This window comes from Notamacropus eugenii, chromosome 1 (assembly GCF_028372415.1).
Source record: "Notamacropus eugenii isolate mMacEug1 chromosome 1, mMacEug1.pri_v2, whole genome shotgun sequence".
NCBI lineage: Eukaryota > Metazoa > Chordata > Mammalia > Diprotodontia > Macropodidae > Notamacropus > Notamacropus eugenii.
The window spans coordinates 427572477-427595451 of NC_092872.1; the positions used below are offsets into that span (position 1 = coordinate 427572477).

General features: G+C 35.2%; 1 protein-coding gene across 2 annotated transcripts in view; it reads left to right on the forward strand.

Annotated features, from left to right (window-relative positions):
- Nucleotides 1-22975, forward strand: part of RALGAPB (Ral GTPase activating protein non-catalytic subunit beta) — an 83266-nt gene that overhangs the window by 18833 nt on the left and 41458 nt on the right. For both annotated transcript variants that reach the window (XM_072631502.1, XM_072631503.1), the window contains exons 4-13: nucleotides 1667-1830; nucleotides 4164-4350; nucleotides 5530-5661; nucleotides 7343-7521; nucleotides 12729-12877; nucleotides 13002-13218; nucleotides 17287-17488; nucleotides 20522-20689; nucleotides 21603-21717; nucleotides 22086-22233. In XM_072631502.1, the coding sequence (XP_072487603.1) occupies nucleotides 1667-1830; nucleotides 4164-4350; nucleotides 5530-5661; nucleotides 7343-7521; nucleotides 12729-12877; nucleotides 13002-13218; nucleotides 17287-17488; nucleotides 20522-20689; nucleotides 21603-21717; nucleotides 22086-22233 (1661 nt within the window). The remainder of the gene's footprint in view (nucleotides 1-1666; nucleotides 1831-4163; nucleotides 4351-5529; nucleotides 5662-7342; nucleotides 7522-12728; nucleotides 12878-13001; nucleotides 13219-17286; nucleotides 17489-20521; nucleotides 20690-21602; nucleotides 21718-22085; nucleotides 22234-22975) is intronic.

Here is a 22975-nt window from a genome sequence, read left to right on the forward strand (position 1 = left end):
AAACAACTGAAGTTTGTAATCACCTTTTTCCCGTAGTCATATTTGACGTTGCATTAAACACAAATAGTTTTACAAATTATTGGCTAAATCTAACTCTTCCTATGAATATCACTCCCCTCTCTCCAAAACAACAATATCTCATTCTAAGATAGAGGGTTTTTAATCTCTTTGCTGTACAGGTTTATTTGTTGATGCTGTTAAATTTATTTGTATTTCTCTTGAGAATGCCACTTTTAGTTATTGCTGCTCCATCTCCCAGTCCCCCATCTGCCCAAGGACTCAGTGCTCCTTGCTCTTTTACACTCAACATTCTCTCCTCCATAGACATTTATTCTGTGTGATAATTCTGCTTTATCCATCCTTATTTTTAACAATTGCTGACTTATAGGAAACTTTCTTTAGCCTACCACTCAAGGCCCTTTATAATGTAGCCCATGTGCCCTTCCCAGCCTTATACAGGTTGTCCCAAATATCTTAATGTAGTTTAAATTTTTAATAGCTTAAACTTCAACTAAGACGTTTTGGACATTCTGTATATGTCTCTTCACACATTCTTGATTCCATCCAAATTGGACTGCTTGCCATTCCCTGATCCTGCTTATCCTCTGTGCCTTTTCTCCTGAGATGGATCATCATCTTTCCCAGACAAAAATTATTAGGTCTTGGAGAGCAAGGACAGTGACTTATTCTTCCCTTTTTAGCACCTAGCAGAATTTCCCATACACAGTGGATGCCTGATGCTTTTTGAATGATGTAACATGACCACCAAGCTGATTTTGTCCTAGTTAAGGATGGAATCCTTTCATTCATAGTGGTGAAGCTGGGGAGATACCTTTGAAATCATCTAGGCCAACCTTCTCACTTTACAAAAGGAGGAATTGAGATTGAGAATGATTTGCTCAAGATTCAGTAGTTTGATTAGTAACAGAACATGGACTTAGAAACCAGGACTCTTACTTTCTAATATAGTTTTCTTTTCACTGTACCATACTACTTTACTTTAAGAAATCAGGATTTAATTTGTTTAGCAGTTAATAAATATCGGGTTTTTATGATATGTATTCTCTGAAGATTGCAGGCAAGAACATTTTGTACAGAACTTCATACAAAAAATGCTGAGTGACATGATGGATGTTATTTTCAAAGGCAGTTATACAAAGGATAAAGAAACACTTTAATCAAGTGATTTTATCATCCTGTTAAGGCAGAATATATAGCATTAAATCAGCTTATGTGAGGAGCTGGGATAATGTGGTATTTTGCTTTCTGATGTTCTAACAGAGTAAAAGGTTAGAACTTGAAGAATCTAGATACATGTATAGTTAATGTGTCCATTAGACTATCCTTCTCAAACTTTAGGTGTTTTAAGCTTTGGACTGGTGCTATATCGTTCAATTTATGATCATATATCCTCTAACAGGTACCTTTAACTTTGCTATGCAAAGTGAGAGTTATAAGCTTTAAGTACCTGACACAAAGGAGGCCAAATTGACATTCTGTTGTGGAAGCTTAAGAGCTGGACTTGCTTATGCAGCAGTGGTTTCACCTTTCAGCACAATTATAAGAGAATATTTTCCAAATGAAAAAAAAATAATCTTACTCTGACTGGGAAAACATTGAGCAGCAAATCTACTTATTTCAATTCTGTTGTCTGTTTTTTCTGTAGGCAGGAACAGGGGTCCAATCAGATTAGACTATGCTTACAAGTTTTGAGAGCCATCCAGAAACTAGCCCGTGAGTCAACCATCATGGCACGAGAAACATGGGAAGTTTTATTATTATTTCTCTTGCAGATTAATGACATTCTTCTGGCAATGCCAACTGTTCAAGGTATGTGGGTTTGGGGGTCTTTTGTTGTTGTTTTGTAGGACTTTTTGTTCTATTTTTAAAATAACTTACGTCTTACCCTGTTCCTCAACCACATTGTAAATTTTGAACATATCAACTTTAGAATTTTCTCAGGTACTAATAGCAAAAATGTCTCTCAGAAAGTGCTTTGTTTGAGGATACATTTCATTGGCCATTGAAACTGAATTTAGATCTGATACAGGAGCTCAGCCTGTGATTTTGACCCATACTTGATGCCATGATTCTCACAATAACAACGAAAATGGGGTGGAATTCACAACAGGTGGAGGGAATTGGAGAGTGGGCAGTGGATGCCTCCTGTAGAGACAGAGTTAAATAAGAGGCTATTTTCTTTTTCCTATGGAAATATGTGAATTTCATTATTTTGAGATCTAAAAGCCTTATGAGAGAATGTAGTTGTAGATCTATCTCTTTATTTCCAGGTAGAGTGTCATTCCTAGGTGTACATGCTGCAGAGTTTCTAGTTTCTGATACCATCCCAGATGCAGCTTAATAAGTTAGTGATTTTTCTCTAAGGAAAAGGTCTGTGGGTCACTATCAGTGGAAATTTCTCCATATAACCTCTGAACAGCATCTGCTAAGTTAGTTTCATATACCCTTTTTTGCTTAGTACAGGTGACACAAACATACCACTCTTGAATTCTCATAGGTACTGATGTATCTTTCTAAAGAAAATGTGGCTAGTAATGGAGCCAGGTATCCATAAGTTTCATAAAAATCAGAGGAGGATAGCAAGGGGTGAATGAAGAGGCTAGCATGCAGTGATTGAGAGTAACTGTCTTATGGGTATTTGTTTCTTCCTTATCACATTGCACTTATCTTTGCCCATAGTAGGTACTTAATAAATGTTTTGTTTGAATTGAATGTAGTTCATCCCAAGAGACATTGATAGACTGATAATTTCAATTAGGAATAATCATCCATAAACCAAATTCAGCATTTCTCTAGATTTGGAAACTTTCAAAAACTTGATGAAGAGCTGTTATAAATATTTTTGTACATGTAAGTCCTTTCCCCTTTTTAAAAGATTTTGTCTCTTCGAGATACAGACCTAGCAGGGGTGTTGTTAGATCAAAGGGTATGCACAGTTTTATAACCCTTTGGGCAGAGTTCCAAATTGCTCCCCATAATGGTTGGATTAGTTCACAGTGCGTTAGTGTTCCAGTTTTCCCACATCCTTTCCAACATTTATCCTTTTCCTTTCCTGTTATATTAGCCACTCTGATAGGGTGAGGTGGTACCTCAGAGTTGTTTTAATTTTCGTTTCTCTAATCAGTAGTGATTTAAAGCATTTTTTTCATATGCCTATAGATAGTTTTGATTCCTTCTTTTGAAACCTGCTGTTTCATATCTTTTGATCATTTAATCAATTGGGGAATGACTTGTATTCTTACAAATTTAACTCAGTTCTCCATGTACTTGAGAAATGAGGCTTTTATTAGAGACACTTGCTGTAAAAGTTGTTTCCCAGATTTATGCTTTCTGTCTAATCTTGGTTGCATTAGTTTTGTCAGAAGATGCTTTTTAAAAAGAAAACAGAATCTCACAGCTGGAAGGAACCCTAGAGGTTATTTAATCAATCTCTCACCTAAGATAGGAATCACCTTTATAGTCATCCTCAGCTTCACCTGGAACATTTTCAGTGACAGGGAATTCACTATTTCTCAGACCAGTGCTTTCTTTCTTTTTTTTTTAAAACAGCTGTAAGTATTGTGAAGTCCTATCTTTTTTGTTGAACAGAAATCTTCTATAATTTCTGTTTATTGGTCCTAGTTCTGGCCTGTGGAGCCTCATGTAATAAAGGATATCTATCTTCTAACTTCCTTTTTTCCCCATAGTAATTTAAAGGCAGCAGCAAAGGGATGCATTGCCATTTACAAAAGATTGGTGTTTGTGTACCTGTTATTCCTTCTCCTTCCTTATCAATTTCCTTGTGCCTTGAGTGATAATATTACACAAAGGAGAACATTAAAGTGGTTTCAGAGCGTCACTGAAAATCTTACTGATTGCTATTATTTGATAAATGGCAATTTAATCTGAAAATTTAAATTGTTTGAATTTATTCAAGATTTCTGTCATAGTAGCTTAGCTGTAATGTGTATTTTAAAGTTTCATTATTGAGAACTACAGTTACCAGAAGGCAAAATTTGAAACTAATATGCTAATTATTCAGGACTACACATATGCAGTGAGGTTTGTTTAATCATTTGATGACTTCTACCCACATTAATATTTGGACCATAATGTTTTTACAATAAGCATGCCAAGTATATGTTTTTTTCACTCTTGGTAAGGTGGCATTGCTGAAAATCTAGCAGAGAAGTTGATTGGTGTTCTCTTTGAGGTCTGGTTACTAGCTTGTACCCGTTGTTTCCCAACCCCACCTTACTGGAAAACTGCCAAGGAGATGGTGGCCAATTGGAGGCATCATCCAGCTGTGGTGGAGCAGTGGAGCAAAGCTATTTGTGCACTCACTTCTAGGTAAGTGGTTTTCTTCCTTAAATTTGTCACACTAACTATATTGATAAAGTCCTTGGCAGTTTATTTGAACAAAACAAATTTTCCCCAAATTTTATCTTAATTATATGTGAAATAGAATTTAGAGATAGAATCCTAGTACTTACATTGGAATGAACCTCAGAGGTCCTTTAGTCCAGCCTTTCCCCTACCTGAAGGACAGCTCTTTTCTATAAATCCTCAACTTCCAACCACTGCTTGAAGACCTTTAGTGACAAATTCGATATGTCCTGAGGAAGACAGTTCCATTCACTGAACGGTTCTAAGTATTGGGAAGTTTTTCTTTATTTTGGGCTGAAATATGCCTTTCTATAAGCTCCTACCAGTTAATCATATTTCCCTTCTCCAGGCCCAGTCAAGCCTTGTGACAACCCTTTAGGTGTGTGAAGATAGCACTCAAGCTATGTATCTCAACCCCATTTCTGCTTATGAGAGTTCTACCTGTCCTCAAGTCCCAGCCAAAATGTCACCTTTTTCATAAAGACTTTCTTGATTTCTGTTCCTACTCCTTTCTAATAAGTATGCTCTCTCTCTACTGAATTCTTAAAGCACTTTACTTTTCTTATGGCACTTTTATGACTTGCTGTTCTCCTAGTTAGAAATTCTTTGAAGTCAGAGACCATGCCTGATTCCTCATAGTAACTAATACAAGGTCCTTGTCTGTTACAGTAGGCACCCAGTAAATATTTGTTGAGTAAATGATGGCGTACCTCAGCAAGTTCAATGCTTTATGCAATAGATGTTTTTTATTTTTAAAAAATTTGTAAAATGATTAATCAGTAATATTCTTGCTAGACATGAATTTTTTTTGTTTGGTAAATTAGAATATATCTATGCTGTTTATTTCTTTGATTTTTTTATTGCAAATTTAAGAACCATCAATATCTGTCCTCAGATGTCCCAAAGGAGAAATAAAATCTTACCTAAAACCCCTAACACAACTTAATTGTACATTTAAGAGAGTAAAATCAAACAAATTAAATAATGTACTTCCTCTCATGTCCCCTTCCAGGTCCATTTGAAGTTTAGCTACCTTCTGGGTTTCAATTGAATTGGATGTCTTCTCTTCATATTTTAATGCTTTCTGTTTTTTTCTATGGCTATTTAAAGCTGAATTTCATGAATTAATATTTTTTTTCCTAGGTTACTACGTTTTACATATGGTCCTTCATTTCCTCCGTTTAAAGTTCCTGATGAAGATGCCAGTCTTATCCCTCCTGAAATGGATAATGACTGCATTGCACAGACATGGTTTCGCTTTTTACATATGTTAAGGTATTGTTTAAAATATTTCCCTTGTTTATACATTATCTCTTCAGTGAGACTGAAAGCTTCTTTTATACTTCTTTCGAATACTTAATAGTGCCTAATACTGTTCAGAATATGTAATAGAGGCTCATGATTTATTGAATTGAACCACATCAAAGGATGACACAATTTCTTTCATCCAAGAAAGAGTTTTACATTTTACCAGACTCTTTAAAGTAAATCAGTATGGTAAAAAATTTATCTTTGGTATTTATTATTTTCTACTACATTCTTATTAGCATTTTTCTAGGTACTAAGGAGTTGATTTCAACAAAAAATGCTGACGTAATAAAAATTTATTTTATTATAATTTTTGTTTTTATTTATTGTTATGTTTTACCTACATACTTAATGATTAAAGTTTTTCTTTTTAATTTTCATATATTAAAGACAATGAATGAAAATTGGATTCCTAACAAATTACGTACAAATGTAGTTTTATGGGATTATATAAGTAATCATCTGTATATTTATAAACTAATACGTAATATGCATAATACATACTAATATAAACTAGTACAAATCTGTTCATGAATTTTACTGTTAAATATTTATCTCTATAATCATTGCGTGATTTACCTTACCATTTCCTTGTTACTATTTTATCCATATAATTGGTTGAGAACAATAAAATCCAGATATTAAACAATTTAAAAATCCCTCTATTATACAGTGATTTTATTCTCTGACAAATCAAAGAAAGAATTTATGTAAATTTGTAGTTAGGTTTTCCTCTTGTAGGCAAGGAAGTCTTCCATGCTTAGCAGGTTTTATTGCAGAGATTGGTGGTGTCTTTTTTGCTACTGGACATTTATTTTCCCAGGAAGGCAGTAATAGCAGGCTCTGTGTACCTTCTTTGGCACCCATTTTCTTATAAATAGCACAGACAGGTATTGGAGCTAGGAAATCCTTAGACCACTAGCTGTAGGTCCACATTTGTCTTTTTATTCTAAGTGTAAGAAATGTATAACCTTACACAGAAGTGTTAGAACTTGAAGAGATGTGAGAGATCCCTTCATTACCTTTCCTTTGCCATTTTGTAGGTGAGGAAACTGAATGCCAAAGAGGTAGAGGGACTTGGTTGTGGAATCAAATAATAGAGTTGCTCTGACATCTTCAGTGGCTTCCTAGTACCTCTAGAGTAAAGTAGAAACACTTAAGTGAGTCATTTAAAGAATTTCGCAGCTATGATTTCTGTCCTCCTTCCACTTCTATTGTTAATATTCTCTTCATCTTCAGATTTCTTTGTACTATATTCATTTGTACATATATTACATTCCTCAGTAGAATTTAAGTTCCTTAAGTGCTGGATCTTTTTCCTTTTGCCTTTATAACTCGTAACACCCTTACCTTAATCCTAGCATAGTGGCTTGCACATAGTAGATCTTTGTTTTAAGTTGAATTGAAGGGAACTTTGAAGCTATCAAGTCCAAACCAATCTTGGAGACCAAGAAATTGAGGACTAGAGAGGACAGGTGACACTTGACTGAGTAACATAGAAATTGGACTCGTTGTGTGTGATATACACACACAGTTACCTTCTAGAATCAGATTCTTAAGCTATATCTTATTTTATAGTATCAAAGTTCTTCTTGTTAAGGGACTGTAGTTAACTTAGTAAAGTAAAACTTTTTCTCTTTCTTGATAGTAATCCCGTGGATTTGAGTAATCCAGCCATTATAAGCTCTACTCCCAAATTTCAGGAACAGTTCCTGAATGTGAGTGGAATGACACAAGAATTGAATCAATATCCCTGCCTTAAACATCTGCCTCATATATTTTTTCGTGCCATGCGTGGAATCAGCTGCTTGGTGGATGCATTCCTAGGTGAGTTTTGTGTTTATTGGTAAGTAACTTGTTCTAAGAATAAATACAGTGAAATGAAGATGTGTTTTTCAGTCATAGGATAATATACAGGGCTAGAAGGTACCTTAAGGAGGTGTTTTAGTTCGTTCTTTTAAGTCAAGCATTTCAGTTCAGTACAGTGTAAGTTTTTTGAGGTTAGGAGCTATTCTCTTACATTTTTGTTTCTGTATCTCCAGAGTGCCTCAGATATTTTGGATCTGTAATTTCACCCTTATAAATGCTCTCCTCAAGGGTGTAGATCACAGCCCATACATACCTTCTCATCTTGTGCAACTTGTTTTCCTGCAGCCTTCCATAAATGTTTTATTGGTTTCCTTCTTCTAGATTTCTTAATATTGTGTGGATACTGGTAGAGCAGGCAGTCTATCCATTGTTTATCTCTTGATACATAACCAGCTTACCTTATTTTCTGGTCATACAGCTTTCTGATAATATCTTTTAGCTTGCTTCTCCTGCTCAGCTCCTTATTGATAAATCTTTTAGATTCTATTCATACCTACCTTGTGCTTTTTTTCATTGCCTTCTTGGTTACTTATAACTTTAATTTTTCAGATACTAATATTCCATGACTTGCATGCCATACAGCATCATTAGAAGAACTCTGATGTTAAAAAGATATGCCTTTCAAAATGCTTTCCACATTCAGAGAAAGAACTATGGAATTCAGTCACAGATTGTAGCAGATCATTGTGTGTGTGTGCTGTGTGTGTGTGTGTGTGTGTGTGTGTGTGTGTGTGTGTGTGTGCGTGTGTGTGTGTATTATGTTTTGGTTTGTTATATGATTTCTCCCATTTATTTTAGTTCTTCTGCACAGCATGACTATCATGAAAATGTATTCAGTAGGAATGTATGTGTAGATACTATATAGAATTGTATGCCATCTTGGGGGGAGGGGGTAGGGAATAGGTAGGAGGAAAAAAAATCTAAGTTTTATGGTAGTAATTGTAGAGCATTAAAAATAAATAAAATGAATATATTTAAAAAAAAAAAAGATATGCCTTTGTTTCAGATGGAAACAAGGAGTCATTCAAAGTGCTATGCAATTCCCTAAAGGTAGTATAGTGCATTTTCCCCTTCCTGTTCAGTTTTGGGACTAGCTCTATGGATTCTCCTTTCAACTGCATATCATAACCTGGACAATAAGTATTCTTCATTATTTTCCCCTGGTCTTTTTGTGTGTGTGTGAATTCTTAGGCCAGACTCCTAAGTGATTATGGATTTCTTTAGGAGCCTCTGCAGTGTTCTAAAACTTGCAATCAACACAACATCTGCAAACAGACACATCAGAAAAACTTCACCATTCCTCTTTGATTTGGACCTCCTACATCTTTCAAGAAAGTTTGCAAGATTTTGACATATTTATGGGAGATGTCTTGTTGGAGGAAGGCCTTTTTGGCATATCTGCCAAGTAAATGCTTTTTTTAACCCACAAAAAATAAGCCATAGTTGGATCTTATGTTTTCTGTACCATTTAGTCAATTGAATATTTATAAAGATATAATCTGCTATAGAATATCCTTTACAAAAATCTGTTTCCTTCTTATGCCCATTGAGGATGCCCTCAGAGAGTGATTGGGAGTATATGTAGTTATCCTTATAAAGAATAATTTCATCTCTGTAAAGAAGTCAAAGTAAAAACATGAAACAATAGTTAACAATATTTTCATTTTCCCCCCCATTTTTATGTAATAAAAAAAATCTGAGATTTTTTCCCCAGACTTTAATATCCTCTGCCTTTTCAGATGTTTTGAGAGTTAGTCTCTTAACTTTGTGTTGTTTCAGTCAATCAACTCACATTTATTAAACGTTTATTATTTACCAGGTACTAGGCTAGCTACTAAGGATATACATACAAAGAATAAAATAACCTCTACTTTCAATAGCCTCATATTCTAATGGATGAGATCATGGTTCCATTTTCTAGCCCTAATTTCCAGTGGACTCCCTCTGCATATTTGTATAATACAGATATTCTCATCTTCTTTATTTTCTTGAGTTTTTTTTTTCATGTAGTTCATCAGTGACTATAATATGAAAATATTAAAGTTGCTTCACCATCACTGATGTGGGGAAAAAGGTTACAGATCTTTCCCTTTATTTTTAATATTCCTAGTCATCCTTATAATTTTGCGCTTCAAACTCCTTAGGATATTTAAGTTTAGTTGGGTCTGTTGCCAAATTTTCTGTAAAATCCCTTCCCCAGTGCACCCACACACACACTGCTTCTTGCTAGGTTTTTTGGGGTTTTTTTGCTTTTTGTGTTTTTGAGACAATTCTCAAAATTGTATGCCATCCTCCACTGTTAGATTTTACTAATAAAGTTATATTCTAATCCATTGTTGCCATTGGTATATCTCTTCATTTGGCAAAGAAATCAACCATTGCTGACCAGAGTGCTTTTTTTTTTAGACTCTTGTTGTCCTTGTAGGAATTGATCTATATTTGGAATTAATCTGAATTGGTTAAACTTCCTTACAAAATGGTTATAGTCTATCCTATAGTGCCTAATATATACATATAGACAAAAAAACTCCAAAAAACAAAATAGTCACTAACTCAAGAAGCTTACATGGCCTAAATTGATCTGTCCCAAACAGAAATCAAGTCTGTCTTATTCTTAAATGTTTCTAAAGGACTCTTCCCAAATGGCTGTGCCTGAAGGCTCTTATGATCTTCATGATTTCTCAAAAAAAAAAAATCTTGGGGATATACATAAGATAGTTTAGGAAAAGAGAACACCAGAAAAACCCCTATTTCCCATAAGTACTCTAATAAAGGTGAGTCAGAGTTTTTTAAAACTGGCTTATGCCAGCAAAGCACAAAATCTGGTTAAGTTGTATTATGCCAAAAAGACTTCAGGTGCAGGTTCAGTAATAGATGATGTGTGATCTGAGCACCAGGCTTGATCAGATTCTGGGGAGGCTCATTGGTAGAAGGTTGACCACCAGTGGACTTTTTTCCATGCATAGCAATTTGTGAAATCCTCATTTAAGGCATGGAGGAGTTGCAGTCTTTAGCAGGGGAGAGTTTATCCACTAGAATGAAATCATCGATCTTTGAAGTACTGAAGTATATTTTATTTTAAAGCCCTAGAAAAAGCAGGTAGCCTAGAAGAAAGATACTGGATGTGGAATCAGAAGGCCTATGTTTAATTCCCAGCTATTTTATTACATGTATAAGTTTGGGCTAGTTATTCAACCTCCCTGGGCTTCAGATTCTTTATTTTTAGCATATTGGCATTGGATTAGATGAACTCTAAGGTCCCTTGCAGCTCTAAACTCATAATCTGCAACCTAAGTTCTCTTTAAAAGAAAAAAGAAACATAGCAGGGAATTAAGTGACAGGACACGTGTAATCAATAGCTAGGTATGGGAAGAAGGGAAGTAGATGGAGCCAAGCTATCACTGTGTGTGAGCAGAAATGTAGAAGAAGTTTTCTTAAGGAAAATTAATCAAAAGCTGCTATTCTCAGTGTCAGGGTGGCTAAGTGACACAGTGGATAGAGCACTGGGCTTGGAATCAGGAAGATGCATATTCATGAGTTCAAACCTGGCATCAGACACTTACTAGCAATGTGACCCTGGTAAAGTCATTTAACCCTGTTTGCCTCAGTTCTTCATCTGTAAAATGATCTGGAGAAGGAAATAGCAAACCACTCCAATATCTTTGCCCAGAAAATGGAGTCACAAAGAATCAGACATGACTAGGCAGAAATGGAGAGTGCACAGAACAGACTAATATGAAATAAGAGTGCAAAGGTAGGTGGGAGTCATATCGTGCAAGGCTTTCTTTAAATGCCAGACTTGTTCGTATTTTGTATTAGATGCAATGGGGGGGGGGACATTGAGGATTTGAGGGATAGGCAATTGTGACAGATGTGTGTTGGAGAGAAGAGACTGAAGGCAAGGAGATCTATTGGGAGACTAGTACAATAGTCCTGATAAGAGTGATAAGGTCCTGAACTAGGGTGGTGGTTGTGTTAGGAGAGGGAATACAGATGGGAGAGATGTTGTGAAGGGACTGAATGACTACCTGATTGGATAGATATTTCCAGGGTTGCAAACCTGGAGGACTAGACTAGAAAGATGATGGTGCACTCGAGAATTAGAAGAGTTTGGTTTTGTGGAAAATATGAGATTTGAGTTTGAGATTCATACTGGATAGCCAGATGGAGATGCATGGCAGGCATGGCAGGCATGGTTAATTCAGGAATTAATGGAATTCAAGAGAGACTCTGAAGTTGAATATATACAAATACAAAATATAAAGGTCTGAGAGTCATCTTCATAGAGAATCTGGTAGTTGAACTGAAGCTAATGAGATAATCATGACAAATAATAATACAAAATTTTAGAAAAATACTGAAAGGATGATCAAGGTGAAATCTCCTGAAGTAGCCTGGTGGGACTGGGATCAAATAGAGTTGGTGATCTTTATCTTTTGGCATTCTTTATATTTAAGACTTTTGTTTCAAATTAAAATGATTCCTTTTGATACTATAAGACAGGTATTCTTTGACAGAATCAGTTTAATTAAATTTTCAAAAATTGTTACAAGTTCCTAGGGATCATAACATATCAAATAAGCAAGAAATTTGAATCTCAGCTACAATTTCAGAGAAAGAATTTTCTTATATATTTAGTTTATCATAGGAAAATCCCTCAACTTATTTTAGGATCCTGGGTTTAAAGTATTTACTGTTAAGTGAATGAAAAAACAGGTATTTAAAACTTATTATGGGCCAAACACTAAGCTACTAAGCTACTCCCTGCTCTCAAAATTCTAATTAGGGGACACAATTAGTAGAGGAATGATAACCTGGGAAGGTTTCAGGGATTGTGAGTGGAGCCATAGGGGCATAGAATGACTGGAGGAATATTAGAATGGATTTGATTATGGCTCCAGAACCAAAAGGGGAAAGTGAAGCACCCAAAGAGACCCAGCTACCAGTCAAAATAGAAGTGTCCTAGGGAGCTGTTGGGTAAAAGCACAAGGTCCCAATGGCAGGCTGAGGTAATGGTGGGAAGTGAATATTTTGTCAGTATGAAAACCATCAGTTTTGGGTGAGGAAAATGTTTATAATGGTCCTGTAAAATATTATGACATGAGTAATGCCATCTCTGAACTAAGACCATTTCTTCTCATTACTGGGTTTTTTTTTTGCTTTAGGTATTTCTCGACCTAGATGTGACAGTGCTCCACCAACACCAGTGAACAGGTTAAACATGCCCCAAAGCACTACCAGCAGCACAACTCCCCCTCATAACCGAAGGCATCGAACAGTTACTGTGAATAAGGCAACCGTGAAGACTAGCACAGTAAGATCTCTGATTGTCATCAGAGCTCTGTTTTCCACCTTTTTAAGCATCTGCTCTTGAATTGGGTCTCTTCTTGTCTTAAACTTTTCCTTTGGGTGGGGGGGTCGTTTTGTCCTTTCACTAGGCTAACATTGGTCATGCCTCTAAAGTCTCGCACCAGACGTCTTCCACTTCTCCACTGTCTAGTCCCAATCAGACTAGCTCAGAGCCTCGACCGCTGCCTGCCCCAAGAAGGCCAAAAGTGAATAGCATCTTGAATCTCTTTGGATCATGGTTATTTGATGCAGCCTTTGTTCATTGTAAACTTCACAATGGGCTAAACAGAGACAGCAGCATGACTGGTAAATATTGCTCAACAAATATGTATACTTTTCTTTTCTTATTTTCTGACATTTCCTACCTGCAAGATTAACACATACCTAAAAAAATTCTTTCTAACAAAGCAGTGTGTTATGGTTAACCCCTTCCAGCTGAACTGCCACTTACTACCTGTGTGACTTTGGGCAAGTCCCTTCCCCTCTCTGGGCTTCAGTTTACTCCTCTAAAAAATGAGGGGGTTGGACCAGAGGATCTCTAAGGTCCCATCCAGCTTTAAACCCTATGAATTCAACCAACTGAAATTGGAGTTTTTGCCACCAGCCCATTGTAGGTATGTTTTGTTGGGTTTGGGCTTCGCTCTCTTTCTCTCTTTCTGTTTTTTTGTAATGAGTCATAAATTATATTAGTCAATTTCGATTGACTCAAAATTAATGTTATTCTGTTTCCTGGCAGTCCCCCCCATGTTAGCCAGGAAAGTAACAGTAACATGAAGAATCATGACTTTTTGACTTAAGAACTTGATTTAGGTGAAGTGTTTTTCTTAGCTACAGGCATACCCCACAAAACATAGCCTAACCCAGTACCATTTCATAGTAACTTCATTAAGACCTTTATGCCTTGCCATATCCTTTCAAACACTGTTGTGTTGTTATATCCATATGGATGCTGCCCAATTTGGTAGCTCTGCCAGATCAACATTCCCCACTCATCCTTGATCTTTTAGTTCTGTTCATGTCCCTGTAGACTGTCGCCTATAATGGTATTTTGCTTAACATTGTGTTTCTGCATAATCAGTCAATTAATGACATGAGTTGGGGTATGCCTGTGGTAAAATGTCAGTAAAATTGTACACCCAAAAACTGGAAAATAGCATAGCAATTTCTCTTTTGTGAAACGGTAGCAGTTTGGCTTTAGTTTATGAAAGCATGACGGATCTTGGTGAAATGTAAAAATGTAAGTGCACCTCTTTCATAGCATCATTTTAAAATGCAGCTTGCTGGAGTGGTCATTTGATTTAATCTGACTCTTTGTTAAGAGTGATATTAAGGATTCAGCCATGATATCAGTGTCTAGGTTTGCCATTACAAAATTAAAGCAGTTAGAGACAAAGACTTAGACTGTTTGTTACCTTGCCCAGAGATGGTAGTGCTTTCTATTTTAAAAGAATATGTTGAATATTTGTAGTGTCTATATTTGTGGATCCACCAGAATTTACAGATTACTTTACAAAAAAGCACTTTCTTTCTGGGGTTAAGGGATGGAAGTCAGGTAAGGATAGTAAAATTTATAAAGAGTAGTTAATATTAACATTATTCTGGGGAATGTTTATTTCAGAGAAAAAATTTCTGTTTTATTAGCTATATCATGAGATCATGCTTTCATCACATACCAGCAGAATATAACAAAGTATTCCTGGAAATTATTTCAAAATGAGGACCAGTAATGTAAACCATCAAAAAATTCTCCTTAAGTTCAGAAAAAATATATATACAGATATTTCTATATCTTCACAAATATAGGTAGATGACATTAGGAGCACTTAAAATAGTAATTTCTAGTCATGCACAAACATCTTACAATTAATATTTCTTTTTTCTGCTATTTGGCTTCAAATTAACGTTTTCTACAACCTCTTTATTCAGGAGAAGTTTAACCTTTCTAAGTTCATAATATTTTGCTTTATAAGAACAAATTTGAATGTTAAGAAATGCAAATAGTAATGTTTAATAATAAGTATGTGGAAATTGTTCAGAAACAACTTTGAAAAGAAAACTTACCATCTGGGAGTGATATTTTCTAAAATGAGCATTTACTTTTTATTCTGAATTGTTTCAAGCCATATTGACATTTAAAACAATTATTTGTTTTGTAGTCAGACATGTCTTAGAGACTATTTTTAGAATTCTTATCAAAGCATATTTTTGTTTTTCTTTTTTTCCCAAAAGTTGATTTCAAACATTTTTTGCTGTTGGCACTAGACTCCACAATCCCAGAGGATCTCAGCTTCATTTCTCTGTGGTGTAGGATTCTTGTGAGTTTTTTTTAGTCTCTAAATAGCTTGTTCCTATGTATCCATACTAATGATAACCTTTTACCAGAAGACATTTGTACTGAAACCAGAATGAGATGTGTGTTCAGCACAACTTTTTCTTTCTAGTCATGGTTTTTTCATGACAGAGTGAGACCAGCTTTCATTCTTCACTGAAGAACTTCAGGATAACTTTTTCTTTTACATACTTGACAGAATTACCAGAATATAGTGAAGGCTATATAATAATTGAGGTATCATTAGGAGGTAAAGAAATCAAAAACTACCCAGAGTTTGTGGAGATAGAATAGGAAATTGGTTTCCAGGAGCTATCATTTTCATCCATTTTGCAAGTACTGGCTGATCCCAAAAGGATTCTACTACATAGTTCTTCTCAACTTTAAAATGCCTGTTCCTCTGACCTATTAGTTTTAGACTAAAATTATAGAATACTATACTTCATAAAAGTGACATTGAGCTGGGAAGGGTTAATGAATTAAAATTTTAATGCACGTTGATACGAGCAGATCAAAGCCTCAACTATTTGTAATTGTATAATTTTCTTCGTTCATTGTTTTGCATGATACAAAATCATAATTTTGGACCTGAATGCCAGTTTCCTATGTGTTTGAACTAGCTTGCTATATCATAAAGCTTTTAATCTAATTTTTTATAAAGCTAAAAGCTTCTTAACTATAATAAAATTTCACCATCTTTGAAGTATTTTATAACTACTGCTGTCCTTTGATTTGTTTCCATTTATTTCTATTATCTTGCAGCATCTTTTATCCAAATTCTTCTTTCTTATAAATCTTGTAAGTAGGAACCAGTAGCTTTTCCTTAATTGCAATCATGTTTTTTTATTTTGTTCATAATTCCATTTTTAATTTGATTGTCATTGTCATTGTCTCTTGTAGCTTTTGCATTTGGGAAGGAAAATAATTTTTTCTGTTTTGAATGGGGAAGATTGTTGGCAAAAGCAAAAATTAATCTGCCTGAATCAGTCCCATTATTTCTGTACACTAGTCTGGTCATGTCATGAATTCCAGGACTTTGCACTAACTGTGTTTTGGCTTTTTTGTTTTTTTAAGCTTTAAGCTTATTTTTACAGACCTAGTGTTTTGATTTGTATGCATTCTGCATGTAGTGTTTTCTAAGTATATTATGCTAAATAGCTTATTCAGGACCAAAATGGCTCATGGGAAGTTGCATAAAGATTTATGCTTTGCTTATGTATTCCATTAAATATCTCACATATGCCAAATACTTTATATTATTTTGTAAAGATCTAAAAAAATGTCTTGTAATGATTTTAATATTAAATCAGATACTTTTTTGTTAAAAATAAAAGCAACTTTCAAAGGGCTTCTGTTTCAGTGAACTCTTTCCTTCCTCCCTGCCCCCCACAACAGTGAGCATGGTAACATTTCTCTCTCGTTGTCTATTTACATATCCAACTTCCTTTTTATACCCCAGCCTCAACTTAGATTTAGTTGTCATCTGTGATGGTTGAAATTCAAATTCATTTTGTTTGGTTGGGAGAATATTTGGTTTATGCTTTGTAGTCAGGGGAGAATTTTATTCTTCTCCCATCACCAGTACTGTCCTACTGTAGCCTGTATGGATTCTTACATTGAAGACTGCTAGTAGGAAAACAACAAGTTTTACTGGCTAATTTTCTCCGTCGTTTAAAAAAACTTGTGTAGGAAAAGAAATGGAAACTAAGAAATAAAAATGCCCTATTTTGCATCATATATCTATACATATGTATAGATATATGCATAATTTTAAGCAGATTTAATGTTCCAGTTGAAAAATGCTTCTTGTAGTATTTACTAAAATCTGTAGTGCCACTCTGATTTAACTGCTATCCATTCTTAGCAAAGAATTCAAATAGCCCTTTATTCTTAAATTTATACATAGTTGCTAAACAGAAGCATTATTAGATCCTATTTAAGTAGTTTTAAAAATAATTACCAAATTGGATCTTTGTGTCCAGGATCCCATGAGCCTATTTGGCATATTAACTAATACAATAAAGCCCTCCCTTTTCTCTCCTCAGCTTTAACGACACAAGCTAGTGTGGAGTTCCGCCGGAAAGGGTCACAAATGTCCACAGACACCATGGCTTCCAATCTCATGTTTGATGCAAGTGAATTTCCTGATAACTATGAAGCAGGAAGAGCTGAGGCTTGTGGGACACTATGTAGGATTTTTTGTAGCAAGAAGACTGGAGAAGAGATTCTGCCAGCTTATTTATCCAGGTCTAAGACTTTATTCTAGTTTTTCTATTATTACAGTTTGAGTTATAAAACAAATGTATTATGATTCAATAGATTGAACAAACAAGTAGACAGTGATCTGAAATACTTGTAAAGGCCTCTAAATAATTGGGATATTTCCTTTCTTGGGCCTTGTTGATAATAATTATTCTTCCCATTAGAATTCCTTAGGAGTGTTCATTTAACAGAGAGCATGTGGTTCCTTCCAGATTGGGGTACCTGGTCATTTGAGATGATTATTCTTCTTTTTAGATATGGTCGATGGAAACCTGTTTCCCTTCCTAAGCAGCTACTCTTCAGTACTTTACAGAGAGCCCTTGAACATATGATATTCCAGATACTGATACTAAATTGCAGAAGAGCATGTTATCCCTCATTCCTTATCTCCTGTGGAGAAAGGACTAAGTTCTGAGAGAAGCTAGTGTGTATATGCCCCTAATGTTCCATATCTGTTCCTTACACTGTAATTGAATATAAGTATGTGCCATATAATAGTGCTTTTTTTAAAGCTTCTGTCTCCAGCCTTCTCCAATTTTTACTTAGGTCCATGTAACTCCAGTTATTTGCTCTTCATTTAGCTCATCTTCCTTCCCTTATTACCAGCAAGTCTCACTACTTTCCAGCTGGGCTTATGACATTTTCTAAAACCCTTATTCATTCTTTCATTATTTGTTAAAAGCCTACTGTGTGCATTTCTTTGCACTAAGTTATGGAGGGCATGTAAGGATAAATCTAACATAGTTCTTGCACTCAGGTAGCATATAGCCTAATGGTTTCCTGGATCTCAAATCTGCTTTAGACCTTCCAAAAGGAAAGTTACCCTAGTATGATCATGTAATCAAATAAACTGATTCTTGGTATGATCATCATCATTATCATGAAATACATTAGAGTACCTTCGTACATGTGGTATTAGGTTACGTATGGCATAAAGTGAATTATTAGAATAGTTCCTGTTCTAGCTTGTTTACAGGAAATTTATAAGATGGACTGAGACAGATAAAGAAAAATTTCAAAGCTACTGCATGTTATATTGTGTTTTCATTCCATAACACCTGGGGAATTAAATACATCTGTTAAAGTCTGCCAGTGCCTAATTTTGGCATAGAGGTAACTCTAGGTTTCAAAGACTGTACTTAAAGAATACAAGCTTGAAAAGCTTCATATATGGGCCCAGTGATGGTTTATATCTGTCATCTGAAGACTATCCTAGATTAATTGGAAAAACTAGAAAGTCATGAATTTTCTCACCCAGCAGTTCTCATAGTTCATTATAAGTTTAACAGTATGTCATGATAGCCAGAAGAAAAAAAACCCCAAAACTCCAAAAAATCAAAAACTAATGTGATATTGGGCTGAATCTAGAAGGATAATGTGCAGAACAGGGAAAGTGAGCCTATAAATGTCCTGTTCTGTCCATATCTGGAGTATTGTTTTTAATTCTGGGTGACACATTTTAAGAGGATATTGTTAAGCTGGAGAGCTTCCAGAGGAGAGTGGCAATTAGAATAGTGAAAGACTTGGAGATTATGCCATATGAAAAGAATTAGAGATTTTTAACCAAGTCTAAAGAAATAGAGGTTTTTTTGCTCGGAAAAGATTTGGTAAAAGATGGGGGCATGATGGCTGTCTGAAATATTTAAAGGACTGTCACATGGAAAGGGAATGAAATAATTCTACTTAACCCCAGAGAATGAATTGAGAGCCTAATTTCAGCTCTTCATAGAATTAAGGCTCTCTATAAAAGATATGGGACTAGTTTAGAAAGTAGCAAAGACTGAACGACCACTTGCCAGGTTTATTGTGGAAGGGATTCTGGTTTGAGTACCAGTTAGAACAAATGACTCCTGAGATCTTATCTGACTCCAAGATAGTATGATTCCATGACCATCTTCTAATGCTAACAGGATTGTAAATTAGTAAAGGGAATTCTAACACTGATGGATCACAGATATTGAAATACTAAGTGAAATGGTAAGCATAGAGTCACATGAGTTTTGTTTAAGCATGGTGAAGCAAAGAAGAAATGATTCTACTAATCATGGAGAAAACACAAGTTTAATTACTAGTATTAGTTATGATTGAAAGAAGTATGCTGGGTGAATTAGTACAAAGGAGCAAAAGGAGAAGATGCTTTTAGGTGCTATCTAAGAAACCCTGGCACTGATGAGATGGGAATCCCTTAGGAACCAAACCCACATGTTTGGTAGTAGGTTTTACATGCAAATAAAAAGCTGTAGCCTACTTCAGCTCTGTTTTTTCCCTAAGAAAGGTTCTTAACATTTTGCCATTAAGAAGGGATATCCCTTTGGTAGTATGGTGAAACTTCTGGACCCCTTTTTCAGAATGTTTTAAAGTAATTGAAGGAAATGCTAAATTTTGTTAGAAGTTCATGAAAATAAAGATGTGATTTTTTTTTTTCTCATCCAAATTCATAGATTCTTGTAATGTATTTATAGATCCTTTTGGGGTTGGTGGACCTTTCAGGTTAGGAAACCCCAATTTGTAATATCTCTTAACTTTTTCTTTTCTTCTGGAAACAGGAATCTAGGCTTGAATGGAAATGTTTCCCCATTCGTCCTTTAAATATGAAAAAAAAGCAAATACATTTTCTTATTAAAATAATGCTAACATGAATGCTTTTAAAATGCTGAGAATTTTGCAACATTCATTAAGAATAGGGCATTGCATGGAGCTATTAAGTTTATTGATAATCATTGAACTGCTTTTTGTTCTTTTGGATTTGGGTAAAACTTAACTTTGGAAAAGCCCTATGGGAAGGTGTCAGCCAACATATATTCATTAAAAACAGACAACTAGCTGACTTTCCACTTTGTCCTTTTAAATGGAAGCTTTTGCTACAGTACAAATATCTTTTAAAGATGGATGTACTAAAAGGTTGGAATGTACTTCTAACAGTACTGCTAAAAGACTACTGAAAATTAATATTATCTGATAATGATTAATGGAAGGTTGTAGCTTCATATATTTAAAATCTTTCTCTTGCTTTCCTAGATTTTACATGCTTTTAATTCAAGGTTTGCAGATAACTGATTATGTATGCCACCCTGTCTTGGCCAGTGTTATTCTAAACTCACCTCATTTATTCTGCTGTGACCTGAAAGGCATTGATGTTGTGGTTCCTTACTTTATTTCAGCTCTTGAAACCATATTGCCTGATAGGTAAGTCACACTTTTTACATTGTTTTAGCAAGTACGTTTGCTTTGGGTTAGATTTTGCCACTGTGCCTGCCCTTTTTCACTCCTTCATTGTCTGACCTGACTTAACCTACCAAGGCTCAATAACTAAAAAGATGTGGGAGAAAGTTAGGTCAGGTCTGCAGATGACAGAACAATGTGATGGAGTAGAGAGGTCACCAAATTTGGAGTCAAAGGCCCTGAGTTTGGTTCCCAGTACTGCTACTTATTATCATACTGGGTGTATCGTGGTCTGAGTTTTTCTTATCTTTACAAATGTTGGGAGTTCTGAGTTGTTTTTCATCTCTTACTCTCATTCTTGGGATTTTGATATACCATACTTAGGAAAAAGCTTTACCTCTTTAAGTTTTTTCAAATAAAACAAAAACATTCCAGTATAGTTTAAGGATTATTTAGCATAGAAATTCACAAAACAATCTCGACCTCAGTAAAAATAGTCACTTATAAGGTAGAAAATAGAATTGTGAAGCAAAGGAAGGAAGGAAAGAAATAAGCATTTAATAAGCACCTATTATGTGCCAGGCACTATGCTCTGTACTTTACAATTAGCATCTCATTTAATCCTCACAATAACCCTAGTAGGTGCTCTTCATTTCAGAATTACTATAAGCCATTTGTTTATTTTTTCTTTTGATTTTTTTAACTGTTAACAACCTAAGAGATATCAACTAGCATTAATATATCCCAATACAAAGAACAGAAAAAGAGACTGTATATGAAACCATGAATCTTTACTATGTACAGCTTGTTTTGTTCTTTAAATTATATTGTATATTTAATATGTTAGTTCTAACACTGCCCTACTTGCTTCTTTTTGTCACCTCTCAACTTCCTTCTGCTCATCTTCTAAGCTGTTTACTATTTTATTCAATTGCAGGGAACTCTCAAAATTCAAAACCTATGTAAACCCAACAGAGCTAAGAAGAGCCTCTATTAATATCCTACTTTCCTTGTTACCACTCCCTCATCATTTTGGCAATGTCAAGTCTGAGGTAATATTTTATTTGGAGTTCCTTCTGCCCTCTTTCTTGTATGCTAATGCAGGTCTAAGTAATATTTTAAAATGTGAATGGAAATTTTTTTTCTCTCTGTATTCCCAGTGTCGTTGATTGACCTAATGATTTGAGGGTGGTATTCCCTTTTCTCAAACTGCCATCACAGCTTACTGAACATTTGTTCTTGTGATGAGATATAGAGAACTTATGTTTTCATGACCCAGCAGAGGTCAAAGAGACTAGAAGTGATAAGATTGGAAGTCATGGTTCCAGGCAGATCCTTTCTTCTCCCTTTAGAGTAGCTCTATTGCTTGAGTTCATTATTCAGAATAGTTAATGTTCAATGTTATTTATTTTTTCTCTAGGTGGTTCTGGAAGGAAAGTTTAGTAATGACGACAGCTCTTCATATGATAAACCAATAACTTTTCTGTCACTGAAATTGAGGCTTGTGAATATACTAATAGGTGCCTTGCAAACTGAAACGGACCCCAACAACACTCAGATGATATTAGGTTTGTGTTCATACTTCTTGTATAAGTTAAAAATTCAGGCAGTACTGACCATGGGCATGTCGTAAAGGCAAGGCAAGGCTGGCTGATGTGGCACAAGTTGAATGACAGCAATAGTTAACATTGATCCTGTACTTAGGGATAGGTGGTTAGACTTAAACTGGAAGAATTTGACTTTTATATGAATTTAAATTCTGTAAGAATTTATTAAATATTAACAACATTCAGAGTGTGAGGCAGGGTTGCATCATGTCTGGAGAGTTGGCCTTGGAGTTAGAAAGACCTGACTTTAAGTCCTACTTCTGACAAATACCAGTTGTGACACTATGGGCCACTTAACTTTGTTGAATACCTTCTCTTAAAACTATAAATTTAAGATAAATTGCTAATCTTCATTGGTGGAATAAATTTCCACACTGGGACTACTAAATTCTAGTACTGCACCCATCAAAAATGTTTATAGTACTGTGCCAAGAAAAAGAAAAGTTTTAGAAAAGGCAGACGTGGTATCTGCCCTCTCCAAAGCTTATAGTCTAGTAGAGGAAATATGAATATACACTTACTGTCTTACTATTATTTTTATGTGTTGTTTGTGTAGAGAGGTGCAACTAGCGTTTGGATCCAAGGAAGGAAAGCCCAATGATGTTGGGAGAGGGGTCATTAAGAAGACTATGGATCTGTGCTCTAAAAGATAGGTAGTCTTTCAACAGGCAAAGAAGGAAAGGGAGGATATTCTGGCATAGGG